This window comes from Balaenoptera borealis (genome assembly GCF_965194805.1).
Source record: "Balaenoptera borealis genome assembly, chromosome: 1".
Classification (NCBI taxonomy): Eukaryota; Metazoa; Chordata; class Mammalia; order Artiodactyla; family Balaenopteridae; genus Balaenoptera; species Balaenoptera borealis.
Window position 1 is genome coordinate 120,997,074 of NC_138860.1, and position 22,726 is coordinate 121,019,799.

At 34.7% G+C, this 22,726-nt stretch overlaps 1 protein-coding gene and 1 long non-coding RNA gene across 10 annotated transcripts in view; one reads left to right on the forward strand and one right to left on the reverse strand.

The window, feature by feature from the left end:
• The window catches only part of TTLL7 (tubulin tyrosine ligase like 7), a 157,059-nt gene that overhangs the window by 129,465 nt on the left and 4,868 nt on the right, over window positions 1–22,726 (forward strand). For 5 of the 9 annotated variants that reach the window (XR_014249243.1, XR_014249244.1, XM_082408230.1 and 2 more), the window contains exons 19-20: window positions 5,037–5,197; window positions 11,547–11,720. Coding sequence is in view for 7 of the 9 variants with exons in the window: in XM_082408230.1 (XP_082264356.1) it covers window positions 5,037–5,197; window positions 11,547–11,720 (335 nt within the window). In the remaining 2 variants the exon portion in view is untranslated. Of the gene's footprint in view, window positions 1–1,531; window positions 1,826–2,593; window positions 2,624–5,036; window positions 5,198–11,546; window positions 11,721–11,896; window positions 11,931–22,726 lie in introns of those variants that run through there. The other 4 variants (XM_082408234.1, XM_082408236.1, XM_082408235.1 and 1 more) reach the window with 4 other exon arrangements.
• The window catches only part of LOC309604817, a 405,061-nt gene that overhangs the window by 110,838 nt on the left and 271,497 nt on the right, over window positions 1–22,726 (reverse strand). The gene's annotated exons all lie outside the window — the stretch shown is intronic.

Sequence of the window (22,726 nt, forward strand, 5' to 3'; positions counted from 1 at the left end):
TGTCTGTGTGCTTTATGCCTTCAAATATGCTATATTTCATATGGAAAAGATAAATCTTTTCATGTTATTAATGCTTTCATTGACTGAATATCCCATTTATTTTTTCCCTTGGAGAGCTTGATGTTGGGATCAAGCTCGGGATGCTTTTAAAAGTCACAATGTCAGGAAATGGATACCCATGTTGTATAAGTTAGCCTCACGTGAGTCCACAGATAAACACAAAGGGCACCTTGCTGACTATTTGTTTTTGTGTTTCACAAGTTATTCATCTCCCATGCGTTTACTTCTAACCCCAAAACACCCAGAAATACAAATAGCATTGCAGATAGAACTGACACTACTTTACCTCATCCCAGTCTGATTTCTTGCCTGTTTTCTGCCTTCCTAAAATTACTCAGCCAGTGTTTTGCTAGAGCTACAGGCATTGTCTCCCCATCTGCATGGCCTTTTAAGCAAACTGGTTCCTGATGGACTGCGTGGCCTTATTGGAGGGGGTGCCTGGGCAACCTTGTTTGTACACAGTGACTCCACCCATTTTCCCAAGTATTACTTGACTAGAGGTAAATCTGAATCTAAGAAGAGACAGTTTCTTCTAGGATTTTGCTATTGGCACCAGGACAGATCAAATTAATTGTGAGGCATTGTCGGGTAGTGGTTAAGATCATGGGTCTGGCTACGTAGCTATCCATTACCTAACTGTGCAATCTTGGGTAAGTTACTTATCTGCCCTATGCCTGAGTTTTCTCATCCATAAAATGAGATCCAAAATGTTTTCAAAACCAAACATTTTTCATAACCATTAGGCAGCAAAACCTAACCCACTGGAACTCATTTGGAGACAATGACCCTACAGGAAGTTATTTGTTATTTTTGTCTGTCTCTTGGCTTGAATATTCACATGTTTTCCTGTGGAAGTAGTAATGTGTATGATTATGAAATCTAGACTGAAGATTTTTGGAAAGGGACTGTGGACCAATTTTATCTATCTCAATGTTTTTATTTTGAGGATTAAATGAATTGCTATATGTAAAAGTGATTAGAACAGTGCTTGGTCCATTGTAAGCCCTCAATAAGTGTTAGCTCTGATTTTTACCTTGTTTGCATAGGTTTTACTTTCTTGCAAGAAACATTTTCACTAAGACAAACACCTACTAAGTGCTAGACCTCTTTTGAGCCTTGGGGACATGGTAGGTATACTGGTATAATTCCTCTTTTTATGTAGCTAACAGTCTCCATTAACTAAACAGGAAATTAACATAAAGTGAGATAATTATTAATAGGGGAAGAGTTGGGCGTTAAGGGATCATACAATAGTTTAGTGGCAGGTAAATGTCTCCCTGAAGAAGTGATGTTTGAGGTAAAACATAGAAGTTCACCAGGTGAACAGATGGGGCAAGACTGTTCCAGGCAGAGGAGAGAGGCTATGTGAAGACTCAGACGAGAGATGAAGGGTTTGGGCTCTTGCTTCCTTGGTTTATATGCCCTTGTACCCTCCAAATTACAGGTCTGTCTAACCCACTCCTTTCTCCAGGACCAGAGCTTGAAATTGAAAGATGAAGGGAAGCAAAGGAGAATGTATCTTCCCAGGAGGTGCTCTGGCAAAGAAGGAGCAAGTTTCTGGGTTGCCCAGACCATGCTGGTCTCACAATCTGGGAGATCACTCCTCAGGCAGAGTTGTTTGCTGGGTTGCAAGAGGCCTGAAGATTTATCCATCTCCATGTTGGAGGAAACATTAGGAGTGGAGCAGCTGCATTCCCTATCCCAAACTCCTGGGCCGTTTTCCGAAGTTGCTGCTTTTAGCCATGTGTAGGCTAGTATAGTAGACCATCATGCTTTAAAATTCCCTCGAAATTAAGAGTAAAGCATATACAGAGTAGCGGCCAAGAGAGCCTCTCTAAGTGATGTACCGAGAGCAGTGCTTGGCACGGAGCAGGCAGCCAGTTCATGTGAGCTGCCCTCCTCTTTGGTTCTTTCCCATCGTATGCATTTCACTGTGCGCATATTCAGAAGGAAATAACGAATAATCCATCATCTCAAATGCTGTGTCACTTTAAAGCTGAATAATTATTTAATAATAGAATATGAAATGAAGGTAATGTTAAAATTTCCAGTATTGTTAACATTTTAATTTCATTTATTATGTAGAACTCGTATTTATTCTTGAAACCAATTTATGGGTTATCTTTGCTGCTTTTTAAATTCTTCCTGCGTTATGACTTTTGGCCTGTTATTACTCACTAATACATAGAAAGGAGGAAGGGAAATTGAGAAGAGAATTGATTAAAATTTACCGTTTACTGCTAGTGTTGATTCTTGTATCACATCAATTATGAGTCCTGTTTTCTACATTAAAAATATAAAAGGTTAAACTATTAGCTTAACTGAAAATCGTAAAAAAATAATAGGTATGAATTAATGTCTGATGTCCAAATTATATCAGTATTATTGTGAACAACTCATATCAAAAAATTTTAAATCCCTCTTCATAATTAAGCTTTCATTATCTGTAATAACAAGCTTTTCCAGGACAATTTTTTTCACAAGCTACTTTATAACAGATTGCATTATCTCTCCTCATTCTCCTCCCCTTCAGCCCACACACCCCTGACGCCTGTAGGGTTTACGTACTGTTCCCACTTCACAGTGAAAGAAGCTGGTGCAGGAAAGGAAGAAATCATGTTGCTTACACAATTCACTGTGAGAAGCTGTAGTTGATATTCTTCTATAAATAAAATGTTATTTTGAAATTTTTTCCCTAAATTGATTTTTAAACAGATGTTTATTCTAAATTTGCCTTTATCAGAGAGAACTAATATCACTTCTTTAAATATGGCTGTTTTAAAGCAAAACAAATTAAATTATTCTTTTATATGCTTCCAATTTTCTATACGTGTGTGCCTATGGAGAAAAATCGTATCTTCATTCAGTCTTTATGTTTGAAAGTCTTTCTCTTTTCATCTCTCACTCTCATCTTTACAAGGAGTTCCTTTAATTAGATGAAATCAGAAGTGAAAAATCTACTTTGGTGAACTGAAATTAGGATAACTGTATTTGTTCATATTTACTTTTTTAAAAAAGTGTTTCCTTGCAAATACCTGAATTGCAAAAGTATTAAAAACATTGAATTGGGCTTCCCTGGTGGCGCAGTGGTTGAGAATCTGCCTGCCAATGCGGGGGACACAGGTTCGAGCCCTGGTCTGGGAAGATCCCACATGCCGCAGAGCAACTAGGCCCGTGAGCCACAACTACTGAGCCTGCGCGTCTGGAGCCTGTGCTCCGCAACAAGAGAGGCCGCGATAGTGAGAGGCCCGCGCACCGCGATGAAGAGTGGCCCCCGCTTGCCGCAACTAGAGAAAGCCCTCGCACAGAAACGAAGACCCAACACAGCCATAAATAAATAAATAATTAATAATTAATTAAAAATAAATAAATAAATAAAACCATTGAATTAGTCAAAGTAGCTTTTTGGGATTTATAAATTTTTCAGAACCTCTAGGATTTTAGTTTCCCAGAATTAGATTAATCCTAGGCCTTGTTTCATGATACTTTCTCATTATTGGTCCATATATGGTCTGCTTTTATTTAGTTCGTGTTTTTAAGTTATTGTACCATTTGTGAACCCAACACCCAAATCAGGTATCTTGGCAATAATCTATTATCTTATCAAATGACTACCTTCCATCCCCCTGGCCCTTCATGTCTCAGGTAGACATTTTCTTAAATTCAGTATTCCCCAGTCCCTTGCTTTCTTTCTTTATATATTCTTATTATATCTATGTGTATTCCTCGTAAGTATTTTTAAAATTTAATTGTCTTTACCTCTATTAAAAGAGTTTCATACTGTATGTAATGACTGATATGTATTTTTTAAAAACTTAACCATTAATAATTAAGATGCTCCGTGTTGTTGTGTGTCCTTTTATTTCATTCATTTTGACTGCTGTATAAAAGTCCAAGGGAATGAGTATACGACTATTTATTCACTCTCCCATTGATGGAGAGTTAGATTTTTCAAGGTGTCTGTAATTGTGAACAGCTGTTTGAACATTCTTGTACATGGCTCTTGTTTTTAACCTGTGAGAGAGTTTCTCTTAGGAATAAACTTGCTGGGTCTTGGGGTATATGCATTTTCAACTTTAGGAGATAATGCCCAGCTATTTTCCAATTTGTGCTCCTGCCAACAATGTCTAAGAGATGCTATAGATCCATATTTCTCCAGCACTTGGTATTGTCAGACTTTTCATTTTTATCAATTAAATGGATAGAAAATGATGTCTTATTATAGTCTTAATTTTTATTCTTTATGTGTATCATGCATATTTATTTCCTCTTTTGTGAAATTCCTGTTCATGTATTTTTGTCCATTTTTTTCTGTTAATTTGTTGGTGTGTATTTAACAATTGGTTAGGCATTCATTATATATTCCTGATACTAATCTTTTGTTAGATGTGTATGTTTTGAATGTATTTTCCCAGTTTGTAACTTGATCTTTATTTCCTTTAAGGTATCTTTTGATGGCCAGAAGTTCTTAATTTTAATATAAGGGAAACCTATTAATCTTTTATGTTCTATACTTTCTTGCTACTTAAGTAACCTTTTTCTAAACCAAGGTCTAAAAGATATTCACTAATACTTTTCACTAAGATATTTAATGGCTTATTTTTCAAACTTAAAACCTTAATCACTCTAGAGTTGATTTTTGTGAATTGAGTGATTCAACTCCATCTGTTTTTTCCATGAAGATTACTATTTAAAAAAATCTCCATTTATTGATTTAATTTAAATTTCACTTAACTTTAATTTTTAAATTTAATCTCTTTTTACTCCAATGAGTCAGGTTTGCCACCTATGTCATATACCAGAGTTTCATAAATACTGGATCTATTTCTGGACTTTTTATTCTGTGCTGTCATTTAGTGAGTGAGTGAGTGAGTATGTGTGTGTGTGTATTCATTTTTGAATTATATATGTTCTCTTTGAATTTCAGACACACACGTATACACCTAGATTTTGAAATATTTTGGTTTTTCCACTAGGTTTTGGACATAGTAAAAACAAGTGTCCGTACAGTTCTTCCACGCATCTGGAAGGTACCTGATGTCGAGGAAGTAAATTTATATCGGATTTTCAACCGAGTTTTTAATCGCTTACTCTGGAGTCATGGCCAGGGACTGTGGAACTGTTTCTGTGATTCAGGGTAAGTTTTAAGTTATCTTTTATTATTGTCATTTTTAATATTTTACTATTTAGTTATAAAGTTAGTTCAATAAAATGGCTGAATTTCTTTAATCTCTTAAAATGTGGATTTGTAACTGCATGTAAGTTTCAGTACTCAACTATAATTTATAGCATTTAAGCTGATGTAGATGAGATGATGGATATGAACACAACACCACCCAACAAATTTGAATTCAGTGGAGAGAAAGTAGTCTTAATTAATGAAAAATCTCAGTTACAAATCTGTATCCTTACAGCTCTTCTGCTGTTGCCTTTATGTAGCAGACTTCCAGAATCATGGCTACACTCCTGCTCCTCTCCAGACTTTCAGTCCTGTCAAAGCTGTTGTGACTCACTGTCATTTTGTCTTCAAGATATCTAAAACCAAATGTTCCATACCTCCCTTTTTTTCAGAAATGGCTTCCCTTCTGGACTTCCCAAAATCCCATTGTTATTCTCCCAATCACATGGGTTTGATATCTCAGGGGCATCCGCATCCTTGTTCTCTTTCATCGTCTTTATTCAGTCATGTGCTAAATCTTGTTAGTTTTTCTGTCACATCCCCACTGTGGCTACTCTAGATTGTTTTTCATTATTCTTAACAATTATCAATTATTTAATTGTAGATTGTTCTTCACTGTTCTTCACAATTATCGAGTATTTACTTGATAATTTAAATACTTTTGGAGATACAAAGCTGAATCTGACATAGATCCTGCCCTGAAGAAACTTAAAAATGATAATAGCTAACACTATACCACTTATACTATGTGCCAGGCATTGTTCTAAGCACTGTACATGTATTAAGTAATTTAATCCACATAACATCACTTTGAAGCAGGTTTTATGGTAATTTCCATTTTATAGATAAGGAAACCAAGGCACAGATAGGTGCTAAGGACCTAGTGCAACTGGGATTTGAACTTAAGCAACCTGGCCCCAGACTTCATGCTCTTAACCAATAAAACTCTGCTGTCTCTAATAGACAAAATAAGATACATGCAAAAGTCATGATTATGAAGGAGATGACAGATACGTTATTGTAGGATTTCAGAGAAGAGGAGCCTTTTTGGTAGAAAGGCTAAGTGAAATTAACAGATTCCCAGGCATTTTTGCCTCCAGTTTTTTGTTTCCCTTATCCATCCTACTGTCAGAGTCATTTCCTAAAATCTGTAATGATTTCCCTCATTTATCATTAAAGTCTAGACTTTTTATCTAGAGATATAAGACTCTCTAATATGCTGATTCTTTCATATTTCTCCAGTCTTCTCTCTCATTACTCTCCTACTTAAACTTTGCTCCCCAAAACCAAATTCATTATTTTTCAAATATCTTAAAAATTTGTCCTTTTCTGCCTCCGAACTGTTAGTGTCAATGAGTAGCTGATTGGGCTGCCTTCTACAACCCCATTTCTCCAATCCATTATTTAAATCCTATGTAAAGACCCAGACCATGCCTTTTTGGTAAAACCTTAACAGACTATTCTAGTCTGACATGATCTCTGAATGTCTTCCATTTAAATATTCTAGTCATCTAGTACTGAATCATTTATACCATTTGCAGACTTATTCTCACCACCATAATTTTCCTCAGCTACCATTCACCAACAGGGAGAATTCACGAGGTGCTCTGGGTTGTGATGAAATCTGAGAATAATCTTGGCCATAAATTATTTCTACAGAGACTTAAGTGAAGCATTTGAACTGTACTCCATGGCCCTTAGTTGATGGCTGTCTGTAGAAGTTCTCTTAACCTAAAGTCATAATTAGAATTTTTTTCTGTTTGTTGAGCCATTGGTTGGAATGTTGAACATGGATTTCAGCTACTCTTCACAAATGGAAGGCAGTGAGATAGTCTGCTACTGAAATTGGTGCTGATGACACTATTTTGGTAATTTACTCTGACTCCATTCAGAATCCTTTTCTCTTGTACCTAGCACACTACTCCCCCCCCAGATTTCTCCGGTGGTATCTATTACTACTAGTAATCATAAAGAATGTAAATAACATTTATTGAAAGATTACTAAGTGCCTGATACTGTTTTTCATATTAAACATTTTTATAATTACCACTACAATATTTTGAGTAAACTATTATTATTATTCTCATTGTATAGATAAGGAAATTGAAGCATAAAGTATATAACTTGCCCAAGTTTTCATAGTGAGCCTGGATTTAAACCCAGGTTGTCTGAGTCAAGAGCCCAAGCTCTTAGCTCTATGCTTTATTCAGTCCTCTCAAAGAGGCATTGCCCATGGTTGCCAAGCTTGCTATACTGCAGGCCCCATGGCATTAGCCCAATCCCCAGCCCATTGCAGGAGTAGCTTTGAGTCCAATTTGACCTCCACTCTCCATCCATTTCTTTAAAAACTTGGAGGCTTGTAGAGATGAGTTTTACATCAGCTTTTTTTTTTTTTTTTTTTGTACCTCTACAAATGGCATTCTTAGGCTTCTTCAATTTAGTGAAGTCACATAATGTTGTGTGTGTTTGATTGTCACTTTGGACCCAGAATAGTTCTGCTTATTCTTTCAATCATATCTAGTCAATGTATACTCCTTTAACCTTTGATCTAACAGCCTAGCAGTCTAGGTAAAAATCTACTCTTAGCTCATTTCTAAAGGAATGATTTTAATAAAAGGTGCAGCTGTCTTTCACAGTTAGGTGTAAAACTCTTAGAAAAAATATTCCAAATAACTCTGGGCCACCTTGATTCCTGCCTCTGCCTGTCAACATCTCAATAATAAAACAAAATGAATAAACCATTCCTTGTCCACGTCCAGAAACTTCAAAGAATATTGTAGATGTTTGTCATAGGTTTTCCTAGAATTGGCCCCGGGGTTTTGCTGATGCATCAGATAGAAAACACCCTCTCCCCCCACCATCTCTTGCTCTTCCAGGCTGCTGAAGCCCATGCTCAGTGACCGTTTTTATCACATGCAGCCTCCTGGGAGTGCTATTCAGAATGATGCTCCACGTTCTGAATGTGTCCTCTCCAGGGGAATAGCTCTTGGAATTTTCATACATAAAATTATCCACCATGTTTTACCGAGCTAGGGGAAGCCTAGGTGCTATGGGACTCAAACTCAGGCCACAGAGCTCAGGAAGGGTGGCCAAGGGAAGTAACATTTCAGCTTAGACTTGCAGGATGAGGAAGAAGAGGAATTTGCCGGGTAAAGCAAAGAGGAGGAGGCAGGGGGACTATGGGAGAAGGAATGTATTATTTGGAAAAGCCCACTTTCCACTCAAACTCCTGATATGTAAACCCCAAAGAAAAGAGTCTAGTTTAGACCCTTTAGCCAAAGACATTTTCCTATGGAAGTTTGTCATAGATAAGCTTTTCTTTTACAATCTCGGGGAAAGAAGAAATTGTAAGGAATATTCTAAGGCAGCAGTCTGCTTCTAGGCTGAATTATATGCCTACCTGAAAATGTATGCATATCATATAGACTACTTAAAATGATGTGAATCTTACTGTTCTCATATCACTTTCAACTGGATGTTGTGTTGTTCATACTTTTCAGCTCATTAATCTTTCTGTTGCTGACTGTCAAGTTGGTGTAGTCCAGATTTTTTTTTTTTTTTTTTTTTTACTTTCCTTTCTTCTTTGGGCTACTCAGTCATTCATTAGGGCTTCTACCAGAGGAGAAAGAAATGAATGTTTCACTTTTTAGATAGCTGCTTTATTAAATATTTTGATGAAAAAGCTGGTAAAAATTATTGGATTACTAGATAATATGAGGCTTTTCAAGTCTCTGGATTTCATTAATCATTCCCCTTTGTTACCGGGAGGTTATTCAGTATTCTGTATCTTATTGTTATATTATTAAAAATGTCATTTGAAGTCATTTCTTTTCATATTTCTCTGAGGATTAGGGAGTACTGGAGAGAACTTTTTAACCATTTAATTTTTGTTTTTGAATTCATAGATTTTGGCCCTCCCATTTCCTTGGAATTTAGATTTAGAAAGCAGGCAGATAAGACCCTGGGTTCTTTGATAAAGGCACTGGTATTTTAAATTATTTCTCCATCCTTTCAGCTTCTTAAAATTTTTTGTGTTAGTATTGAAAATTGAGATACTGTAGTGTTCTAGAGGCATTTCATATTACTCAGCTGTGCCAGGTAGTGGGTAGGAGGGAGGGGACACGGTTCAAAAACATTCAGGTTGAAGAATAGGTTTCTTTTGTGCAGAGGGGGTGCCATTAGCCTAGTACCAAACAAAGCAAGTCCTGGTCATTTTCTTTTTTCTTTATGAGTGATTCTGGAGTGTTGACACTTAAATAGGGATTAATAGAGTAGAATGTGGTCTTTGGTCAGTGGTGGTGAACATACACACCAAAATTAGGTAGAGAATCTTGATTCATATGTTTATTTTAAATATTTAAGGAACAATGAGAGAATGAGAGGCCAAAGCTGCTCATATTATAAGTCACATATTACTCAGAGTGTTACATCAAATTAAGGTGTTATTTGAAGAAGGTCCTTTGCCTTTCCTCCATTTTATGTGTTCTTTTCTTACGTCTGTACTCCAAGTCAGCAAAAGAAAAATTACTGTGATGTGAGTAACCTGATAGTGAATCTAATCAGATGGCTCCAAAGTATCAAAACATAAATATATTCAAATTCAGGGGGGAGGGTGGTGATGGAGGTAGGCTTTTACAGAAATACCCAGAATCCCAGGGGAGAGAAAGTAAAAGTGCTCAGCTGAGAGTCAGAGAGTCAGACTGTTTTCTTTGTGTATTTACGTTTGTATGAAATTTTGATTTCTCTGGGCCCAGGCATGTAAGCCTTGCTAGATCAAGACTTATTAGTTATAAACATATTCCCTTATTAATTGGTGTTCTCCTGTTTTTCTTGCTTACATTAAGTAAATTGGAGATATATCTATATACACACAAATATAGAGATATAAACACATGCATATCATATCTAGTTTTTCTTATATTTAGTAATAATTTAAATTTTTAGAGTTAATTTAACTAACATATTACTGTTTCTTGAATGAAAGTAACTTTTAATCCTTTTTACATAATAAAAACAGTATTGTGTTTAGCCCTCAACATATTAGAATGTGGAAGAAAATTTATTCCTTTCAATCTACTTATTTGAATCTTATTCCCTTTAAGAAAATCTGTCATTCACTGATGACATGCTGTCTTTTTGGGCCCATGTTTCTCCTGAAAAAATAAACAGTAGCCTTTCTACTAAAAAATACCTTTCTGAGTTTCTAAAGCATTTTTTAAAAATTCCAAAGATATCAAATATCCACAGAAGATTGAAAATGGAATCTTTGAATTTCCCATTGGGAAGTACATTTCTTCAGAAAAATATTTTCCTTAATATTTTTTTCTTTCTGAAAATCTAGTCTTTTCTCTCTCTGTGGGTTAAGCGAATTGGTTTATGTAAAATGAGACTTGAACCATTACCGAGTCTTAAAGCAAACCTTCCCCTTGAGGCTTGAAAGGAGTTTCAGTTACACTAAGGAAATAAGTCAGTCTCTCTCTCTCTCTCTGTCTCTCTCTCTCTTTCTCGATGGTGGTAGGGTGATAAGATGTTTCCTGATTTGGGCCATGACAATCAGCTTAGAAACTGTGAATACATATATATGTGTACACACACACACACACGCACGCACGCGTGCATGCACGCGTTTAAATTTACCAAGACAGTATGTACTACTGCCTGCTGTGCACTAAGCTGAGTGCACTGAAGGAGGGAAGACACTGCCTTTGGAACTGCAGTAGGGCAGGACTTGTGGAGATTACATTACTTCTACAGTGTAGAACCTGTGCTCTAGGAATATCATGGACATAATTACATATGAAAGTGTTTTGAAAGGGGTGGTCATAAGCAAAGGATTAACTTAAATTCTCAGAGAGAATCTGAGAGATCACAATTAAGAGATCACAAATTAAGTTGCTGCAACTTTTTAATTTGTTTGTGGGATCATTATTAATATAAAAATAAATGTAGCTTCCTAGAAAACGTAAATTCCTAGGATACCTAACTTGTGAGAAATTAGCTCAGTATTTTACAATTACTTTAATGTAGAGTAACTCTATTTTTAGGAGGTGTTGGGAAACCATCCTGTTACTTAGAGCTAGCAGCAGTGAAGTCTTTAAAGATATGAATTCTATGTTGTGTTTTTTTTAATGTAAAGATTAATTTCCAAATTTATATATTTACTTTATACCTCTCAACCATCTGTAGTCACTTCAAATGTGTGAGGCCATTTCTACGTTATTTTAATGGGCTTGTTGCTAGGTAAGTGATATAGTTGGTTGCCATTTTTAACAGCCACATGAGGTCATGTCTGTTTCCATGCCAACAGATCCTCTTGGGAGAGTATTTTCAGTAAAAGCCCAGAGGTGGTGACTCCTTTGCAGCTGCAATGTTGCCAGCGCCTGGTCGAGCTTTGTAAACAGTGCCTGCTAGTGGTTTACAAATACGCAACTGACTCAAGAGGATCACTCTCAGGCATTGGTACCAATTGGGGTAATTCCAGGTACTTGCTTACATTTCCTAGACCCTATGAGTTTTAAATAAAGTAATGCCACAATGCAGTTTGAAATTGAAAGTCTCTTTTTGTCTCTATGGCTAGAGAAAAAGCTAAAGACTAAAAATTCATACATGCTATTATCTATAAGATTCTTTTAATTTGAACAATCTTTACCTTTAAAGGACTGAACAAGGACAGTAATCACAAACCCGGAGGTGACAGAAATAACCTACATGGAGATGATATTATTTAACTTATATACTTTTGCTTTCAAAGCCAAGAAAGAGCATACAGAAGGGTAATAAATTTAATTTTTCCCCCAATAGGGGTATTTCAACATTTGTCTTTTATCCTAATATAGTTGAGAAGATGCCTTTAGTTTAATTTTTATTGTTCAGTATGCTTCTACTATTCCCTTCATCACCAAACAGATCTGTGGGAGGTGGATTTTAAATTCCATTTAAAAACTGGATTTTTATAAATATTGTCCAGTTAAAATAGGTAGCTTTCCAAAAGTATGAAAATATTGTTTTTAAGCTGCAAAGATACATGAATAAACAGGAAGTACATTTTAGCACTTCTCAAGACAGTCGTAGTTCCATTTAGAATTAAAGATGAATATGTGACTTTTAGTATGTGTAAGTTGTAGTACTCTCAGGATAGAAGAGAATAAACCATGACTTTGAAAAACTAAGTGATAGTCAAAAGATAATAGGATCTGCTAACAGTCGAATAGACGGTTAGGAAAATGAAACTACCATAACTTGGATTTTCTTTTTGAAACGTCTAGAAATTGATCTGTTTATTAAAACGATCACAGGGATTATAATATAGCTAACTTTCTACAAAATTGACCTGCAACAGCAGAATGGTTTGGAACACTTTTCACAAAAAGTATTGAGAGATATATTTTTAATGTTTGTTTGTCTTGTATTCTGTCATTATACTATTGTAGTATAATGCAGTACCTTTAACCTATTTCAACTCTCCCCCTGCCAACGGAAGCTGATTGATCACAAAAATGGTAGAGGTAAAGTTAGACATTAATATTTAAAATATGTAAATACCAAAGCTGTATTCTACAGTTTTAATGGTTTGACTGAAGCAAATTATTGAATAAAGCTTACATTACTTTCATTAATATTCTCATATGATTTAAAAGAATGATGGCCATCTTTAAGACATTACAACATATAAATGAAGAGCCTTCTCTTCAAGGAATGAAACTCTGGGAGCATGATCAGGAAAATCTTAAATTCCAGTCTAGGAAGGATGGTTTCAAACTCTTTAATATCCTCTTGCAATTCCAGATTTCATAACCCATTTTCTGTTGAGGGATCTTGTAACTTTTGTGGGTGAGCAAAATAGGATGAGTCTTCCTGGCTATTCTGTAGGGAGAAATTATACTTTACAGTTGCTTCAGTCCTTTTTATTTTCTTCCCTTTCTAGTGGTCAGAAGAAATATTCCTCAGCTTGGAATTTTGAGTTCCAGACTCTGGTAAACCCTCACTATGACCCCAGTGTAGTGATTATAAGCATTTTAGGGGAAGGGTGGGCCAGTCTTTCATTCCTTCCCAAGTTCAGAACCATTTGAGAGAGAAATGTAGGAGTCAGACAGGTGATCATCAAAATGTACCTTCATTACTGAGGAAAGCTATTGAGGGACATGGAGTAGATGTGAGCCAAGTGAGTTTTCTAATATTGAATTCCAGAATTAAATGTACCTGTCCAGTCAAAGACAGAGCTGGATCAACCCAAAACTTCCACTAGCAGTATCCCATGAAGTCTAATTCTATTAATGTTGGCAGGAGAGCAAGTAAAAATGCATTCTTTCTGCAGATAGGCTGACCCAAAAAGAGAAAGGGGCTGAGCCAAGCCTGCCTGGTTCCTTCTTTTAAACCTGCAAATTAGATAACTCACTTCTGGTAAGAGGCCAGAAAGTTTATATTGGTGAAAGTTTTACTTGGAAACAAAGAAGAGAGAGAAACATGTCCTCCTAATATCTAGCTATTAAAGCCCAAGTCAATGTCACATTAATTTAAAAACATGGAAAAAGTGGCCATATATTCTTTCCCTTGTAGATTAGGAACCTATAGCATTTTACTTTATATGTAGGAGTCAATTAATTTCATATTTATTAATAGATTGATAAATTTCATTTTTGAAGTATGCCTAGTAACATATAAATTTATATTTATAAGTAAACATAAATATGCCTAATATAAATAATGTGTAAGGTATACCTAAATATTTTATGAGGAGATATATATTTGGCTAATTTATCTGTAAAATTAAAAGAGAAGAAAATAGAGCTAACATCAGTCAGGTTCATGTACCATCTTTATTTTGACCACATATCTGCAGGATATTTCTTAAAAGGCTTAAAAGTGTATGTGTCACCTATTACGTGGAAGAGAGTGGCCTTCAAACTTGCAGTCTCACAGAAATAACAATTTAATAGGCATACCAACTGAGAAGCCATTTCTCAGAGGTAGACTCATAACTAAGCAAATATAATTGATATTTACACCCAGATGGTCATCTCTATCTCTATCTCTATCATCTCTATCTCTCTCTATCTCTATCTCCATCTATCTCTGTCTCTATATACATATCTATATCTATACCCATATCTCCAAGATACTAGAGTCTTTGGGACCAGCTCAATATTTCACTGTAACTAGCCTTATATGGAAAGCTTTGGGATCACCAAACAATTTTCAGTCTCAGCATCTCTGTATTTCTATCTTTCATGTACTGAGCTTCCATATAAGCTCATTTCCGTGGCTAAAAACATTTTTTAAAAACCACTGAGTTAGGGCTTCTGCCTTTGGTAATAGAGCAAGCACTAGGTATTTGGACAAATCCTCCCTCTGATGACAAGAAGAAAAGCTGGACAAAATACCAAAACATTTGCTTGAAGACATCAGAGAGTTAAAACCAGGTACTTGTTAGTGAGTACTTGTTAGTACTGAATAATGCTTTTGACAGACTCATGGGCCTAAGGGAAAAACGTAGGAGTTCAGGGCCTGTCAAAGATTGGGGCCTTGAAAAACACCATAGATTCCTTCAAGTGACAATGTTCCAGATGTTTTGCAAAGCAAAAGTTGACAGAATTACAGGGAAAAATAGACAAATCTACAACCATTGAGGGAGGTTTTAATATATACTTCTCAAAAAATTAGAGACAAAGAATATTTTAACAATATGATTAACAGATTTAACTGTCACATAATAGTGAATTCAGTGACCTCAGAATACAATACACGAAGCATATATGAATCTTTTATAAAAATCAACTATATAGTGGAATAATAAAACATAGTTTGAAAAATTGAAATCACACAGAGTATTGTTTCTCATCACATGCTATTAAAAATAACAAAATATCCAGAAAATCCATACTTTGGAAAGATAAAAAATACACTTTAAATAACCCATGAATCAAAGAAGAAATCATAATGAATGTAAGAAAATATTTTTAACTGAATGATAACAAAAGTATTACAAATAAAAACACAGTATGTACATAAATCATTATTATAGGGATACTTATAGACTTAAATGAACATATTAGGGAGGGGTAAGGCAAAAATTAAATGATCTAAGCAACCATCCTGAATGGTGACAGAATGATATTAAAGTAAACCCAAAGAATACAGAAAAAGGAAATAATAAAAATGAGAGCAGAAATTAATATAATGATGCAAATGGAATAAAGAAGATCAAAATGGCAAAAGTGGGTTTTTTAAAAGGCTAATAAAATTGATAAACAACTGGTGAGACTGATCAAAATATAAAAGACAAAAATAGTTAATGTCAAGAATAGAAATAGAGATGTTACTGCAGATATTACAAATATTGAAAATTTTATAAAAATATGAATAATTTCATGCTGATAAATATGGTAATTTAGATTGTTAACAAATTCCTTGAAAAACACATATTACCAAAAGTGAGAAGAAGATATACTCTTTTATTTTTTTTTTTTAATTTTTATTTATTATTTATTATGTTTATTTTTGGCTGTGTTGGGTCTTCGTTTCTGTGTGAGGGCTTTCTCCAGTTGCGGCGAGTGGGGGCCACTCTTCATCGTGGTGCGCGGGCCTCTCACTATTGCGGCCTCCCTTGTTGCGGAGCACAGGCTCCAGACACTCAGGCTCAGTAGTTGTGGCTCACGGGCCCAGTTGCTCCACGGCATGTGGAATCTTCCCAGACCAGGGCTCGAACCCGTGTCCCCTGCATTGGCAGGCAGATTCTCAACCACTGTGCCACCAGGGAAGCCCGAAGATATACTCTTAATTATTGAAAAAATTGAATCAATAAATAAAAACCCTCCCACAAAGACAAGTCCAGATTCATAGGTCTTTACTATCTAATTCTACCCACCCAGAGAAGAGAGAATTACTATCTAATTCTATCTAATTAAACCCACCCAGAGAAGAGAGAAAAGGAAGGAATGTTCTCTAACTTGTTTTATGAGGCTACCATACCTTTGGTACCTGACCAGGACATTATGGCAAAGGACAATGACAGTTTAGTCTCACTCCTGTACATAGATGGAAAAATCTTACATAAAATATTAGCAAAACAAACCCAGAAACCTTAAATAGGATAATGTATCATGACTAACTTTTGTTTATTGCATCAACTTAATGGTACAATAACACTAAAAAGTGACCAATGTAGTTTTAGTAGAATAAAAAATCATTTAAAAATATATGGATAAGTCACTTGTTAGAATTCAGTATATTACATTCATGCTTAAAAAATGCTTAGCAAGTTAGAAACAAAAGGGAAATTCCTTAATCTAATAAAGGATAACTACAAAAACCCTACAATCATATACTTAATGGTGAAATGTTGAAGGCTTTCCTTCTGAGATGAGAAACAAGACAAGATTGCCTGTTATTACCACTTCTATTTACCATTGTATTGGACCTAGCTCGTTCAAGGAAGCATGCCAAAGAAGTAAAAGGCATTGGATTTGAGAGAAAGAACTAAAACTCATTACTAATGGATATGATTGTGTTCACAGAATATGATTGTTTTCACAGAATCTAAGTAAATCTACAGATAAATTATTAAGTAAATTTAACAATTTTGATGAAATCAAAGTTGGGATAAAATCAATTGTATTTTTTCTATATTAATAACAAACAGCTAGAATATGACATTTTAGATACAATATCGTTTTTCAATAACATCAAAGAATAACTAATTCTTAGGAATAAATGTAACAAAAATGTGTAAGACTTTTAAGTAGGAAAATGTAAAAGTTGGAAAGTTATACCTTATTCATCATTGAAATCGATATGAATATGTCAGTTCTTCTCAAATAGTTCTTCACATCTATAAATTCAATGTAATCCTCATATAAATTCCAACAATTTTTTTTGGAGGGTGCAGAATTTGACCAAAGCATGTTCTAACATTTATACAGAAAAGCAAAGGGTCAACAATAGATAAGACATTCTTGAACTAGAACAATAAAATAGTAGAATTTATTAACTACAGTGTACTAAGAATTATAATAAAGCTATAGTAATTTAAGACAGTGTAATAGTGCCAAAAGGATAGACAAATAGACCAATGGAACCATTCAGAAAGGCCATAAATAGATACAGGCATATGTATGGACTTGATTTATGACAAAAGGACACTTAACTTATAACAAATGGGAAAAAAGTTTGTTTAAGCAGATGGTTCTGGGGCAATTGGGTTTCCAAATAATAGTAAAAAAAGAAACTTGCTTTTACCTACACCATATACAAAATCATTTCCAAAGAATTGAGTACACAGATGTGAAAGGCAAAACTAAAGATTTGAGAAGATAATATAGGAGAATATTTTCATGACTTGAGGTATGCAAAGATTATAAAATATCAGGCTGAAAAGTACAGATCATCAATGAAAAGATAAATTTTACTATATTAAAATTAGGAGCATATGTTCATCAGAAGACCCCATTAAGAAGGTGAAAAAGCAAGCCTCAAGATGGAAGATGGTTTTGCAACCCATATAACCTACCAAGGATTGTTATACAGACTGTATAAGAACTCCTACGGATTTCTAAGAAGAAAATAGAACACTATGGAAAAATGGGGAAGATACTTGAAGAGCCTCTTCACAAAAGAGTTTTTTTTAAAGACAGTAAATATTTGAAAAACTGTTTAAGCTCATATTCAGGGAAATGCGAAACACATCTTTCAGACCAAGAGTTGATCAGGATGTAGAGTAATGGGAACTCTCTTACACTGCTGATGATAGTGAAAATTGTTACCTTATAAAAAAAGTTTGGCATCACCTACTAAGGTTTACCATTTTCTCAGCTCTTCTATTCCCAGTAACTCTAAGCAGAAATGTATGCCCATGTGCATCAAGAGCATAATTAGAATTATTCATAGCAGCATTTACTTATAATAGCTAAAAATGGGAAATAACCCAAATGTCTATTCTGGAAGAGTGGACACATTTTTTGTAATATCCACTCAATGAAATGTTATACAGCATCAAAAATGAACAAACTGCATGTAAACATAGCAATATGGATGAGTCTCAAACAGAAAGTTGAGCAAAAGATGCCAGATCCAAAGGAATACATACTTCATTCTATTTATTTTTAAATAAAAAAACAGGGAAAACTGAATTATAGTGTTTACAGAATGTGTACTTAGGTGGTAAACAGGAAGTAATTACCACTGAAGTCTGGATAGTGGGTAACTTTATGGGGAGGGAGGGTGCTGTAATACAGGGCTCCGGGGTGCTAACAATATTCAGTCATTCAACCTGGGTAGCGGTTACATAAGTAATCACTTTATACTATTCATTTACTGGACATTTATGTTTTATGCACTTTTTGAATGTGTGCTATATTTTAAGATTAAAAAGTTTTAAAAATCAAGTTAAATACATGGTACCATTTTGATCTTAGGCGAAGATAGCTTGATACATCTAAAAACAGGCATGGCGTGGCTAATAAGGCTGATGTTAATAACACATAAATAATAATATTCCACCTATGTGCACTGTTTAATTGGTTCCATACTCTGTGAGACAGGCATGGCAGAAACTATTGGGCTCTTTTCACCAGTGAGAAAACTGAGGCCCAAAGAGGTTAAATGGCTCATCGAAATCCACGTTGCTAGCATATGACAAGAGGTGGGACTTGAAACTAGGGCTTCCCCCCAAATCAAAGTTAAAACCACAATACAATGTGCTGGCTATTATATTTAAAATGCAAAACAATAAGTGTTGGTAAGGACATTGAGAAGCTGGCACTGGTTCAGAATATAAAATGGTGTGACTGCGGTAGAAAACAGTGGCAGTTCCTCAAAAAGTTAAATATAGAATTACCATATGACCCAGCAATTCCACTCCTATGTACATGCCCCAAAGAATTGAAAACAAGGACTCAAACCAATACTTGTACACCAATGTTCATAGCAACATTATTCACAGAGGTCAAAAGGTGGCAACCACCCAAATGTCCATCAACAGATGAATGTATAAATAAAATGTGGTATATACATATATTATTAAGCCTATATAAAATTATAAATATAAATATAATACTGTTACATAATATTATATAAAATTTATAAATATAAAATATTATTCAGCCTATATAAAAAGGAATGAAATTCTGATACATGCTACAACATGGGTGAACCTTGAAAACATGCTAAGTTAAATAAGCCAAACACAAAAGGACAAATACAGTATGATTCTACTTATATGAGGTACCTAGAACAGACAAATTCATAGAGATAGAAAGCAGAATAGAGACTACCAGGGACTGGAGGAGGAGGAAATGGGGATGTAGTGTTTAATGATACAGAGTTTCTGTTTGAGATGATGAAAAAGATCTGGAACCAGATCATAGTTACGGTTACACAACCATTGCGAATGTATTTAATGCACTGAACTTGCATACCTAAAAATGGTAAGGAGCCTCACGTTATATATATTCTACCACAATTTAAAAAAATTAAAAAGAACACAGCCCAGATATGACGATGAACTTTATTTACCTTGTGTTCCCCAAACGAGGAAGCTGAGTTTATTCTAGGAGGATTGGGGTTCCTGGTCTTCCTCCAGGAAGATCTCAGAGGTGGGTGTAGCTTCTTTCAAGCCTAATTAACTTACCACTCTCGAAATACTTCACGTTCTAGAGATTCTCCATGGGCAGCAGTAAGTTGGTACATGACAAACCAAACAATTCTATCTCAAGGAGGAATTAGACAAATGCATGTTTTACATTTATATGATAGATATGTGAAGATGTGCCTAGCTAGTCTCAGAGATGAGGAGTAAGGGTATGTGTGTGAAGCAAATAGGGCAGTCTGAGGTGTTTCTCCTTGGGATGAGTTAGCAACGAGTTAGCTATTTTTGTACTTTGAGGGTAAGCTACAATAAAAATAAAGCTGGAAACTTCACATATTTTGGTGCTTTAGCACAAACTCTTTAGATACAGTCTATAGATCCACTTTCTAGAGATTCTTCCTGCTAAAAAAATCAAATTGTATTATTTAACTTCATTGCAAAGAACATTTCAAAAATAATCTTTGATGTTCAGCTAGTGTGGGATCTCCCAAGAGATACTAATGGAGATATTAAGGCAAATAATCCATTGTGTTTCCCTGTAATGCTTTAAAATATCCCACAGCACTTGCTTTAGGGAAGCAAAGTGTTTCTTCCCATGTGATTTTATATGCTTTTTCTAGTTCACACTGAATTTCTTTTCCTTTCTAAGTCTTTAAAAAAGTTTTATTTTAGCCTTTTCTGCTTCTATTAAAAAGTTTAGGTTTGCGGATATATAATATTTTTCTTTCTAGGTTTTTTATACTTTATATTTCTGAAAAAAATGAGTATAATCCTTATATCCTTTAGTTTTAAAATTGGGATTCACACAGAAATGACAGTATAGTATAGTTGCTGGGAGCACTGGTTCTTGAGTGAGACTAAATGGATTTGAATCCTGGCTCTGCCACTTACTAGCTACGTGCCTGTAGGCAAGGCATTTAACTCCTGTGCACTCTGGTGTTTTCATCTTTAAAATGGAGCTGATAATAATACATATCATAGAGAATCATTAGAAATAACTAATATTTTAAAATCAATTATAATGGTCCTGGCACACAAAAACACTTTTAAAATACAAAACAGTGTTAAAGAAAATAGTATAAGTTAGCTGTAACCCTGGATTTTGTACTTTTATTTTTTCATCTGTGAAAATGGAGATCTTTAGCTCAGAAGGCTATGTGAATGTTATCGTAATGTCAGTAGTAACTACTGCTTGGAAATTCTTCAAAAGAAAGTCGGCAAAAGTTACTGTTTACTATAATAATTATCAATGAAATCAGAATGTATTTTCAGTAGAAGATAGAATAACTCTCAACTAATATGGAATAGTGGTTTTTGACCAAACAAACGCTTTAGTTTCTTTTGCACCTTTGCCCTAGATAGGAAGGGTAGCCTTTTCCTGGCAGAAGATATCAGATCAATCATCATGACTCCACTAGCTCTTGACATAATAATTAATCCATATAAATTACCTAAGTGATATTAAGAAAATAATTTATATAATCTGTGATGTGAGAAATCAATTGTTTCATTATTCATCACCCATTGGGCAATTTTGATTTAATTTAGCTTGTTGTATATTATTTAACTGCTCTATTAACTTAATGATTTGAGCAATTATTTATAGTTCGTGATATTAAGTAATAGATTTAGGGGATATTATCAGATAATTCATGATGAAATGATGTTTATGAATATTATGGAGAATTCTGCCATTTTAATCTGAATGCTGTATGCAGTTTGATCATAATGAATTCATATTCTTCTACAAAATTCATGTAACACAACTATAAATGTAATTTCCCATTGACACAGAGGTTAGTAGTTACCAACATTATTTCATATAGAATAGGTAGCTAATCCTTGGCCTTCAATTTCTTCATGTGTCTTTGGAAGTATGATACTGTGGCTGGAAGATGCTAAAGTCAAGTGAAGAAAATAAGTGATTTGATGCTCTACCTTCGTTTCTTTTTTCAAGACTAATTGTAAATCTCCTTCTGTTGCTACTTCTGCTCTTGGAATTTTTTATAGATATCTTTGTCCTGACTTTCTAGCATGTCCTTCTCATCATTACCAGGACTTAACGCTTTTAATAGTGATGCTTCTTTGCATTTGCTCATGTGGATTTCCTCGATCATTTCTCTCTCGACATATAGATTGGACTGGCCTAATGCTAATCAGAGGTTTTCCAGAGAAAACAGATTATACAGGCACACACTCCTACTTGCAATTACTGAATCCCAAAGCTCTGAAAACTCAAACGAATAAAAATAAAATAAAAGTAACCCATTTATTGGCACATCTGAATTGACACGAAGTTGTTTATAGTCTTTATCCAATTTATTGTGAATATTTCTCTATTTCACTACAGAAATATTAATGATTTGTTTACAGGATGCTGCCCCAAGACCCTGATGATGTTACATTATATATAATATATATACTATAGTGTCCTAAAATCTGGAAAATTTATGTATTCTGAAATATATTTGGCTACAAAGGTTGCATGCAACCTGTAATTATGATTGTTTTTGGTTTTCTGTAATCACAAGCACCCAGTAGTCCAAGAATATAAAATTTACAATCTAGTTATGAATGTTAATCTTTAACTTTTTCTTTTAGATTACCTATAGTCATAACACATCAATGATATATTTATTAAATTATAATCAATGGTTTCAACATCCTTGAAACAATTATTTTAATTGGTTAGCCAAATTCTCATGTCACATGTTTTTAAGAATTATTTGGTTACACACATTATTTACAGAGGTGAATGATGAATTCCAAATTAACATGAGTCATATAAACAGTCTCCTAGCATGTGAGTTCATGGCTCTTTATGGGATTTCTCGGGACACTAAGATCACATGTTACATCTATATTCAACTCTTTGGGTGAGGCTTTATGACCCTCTCCCTGCCTCC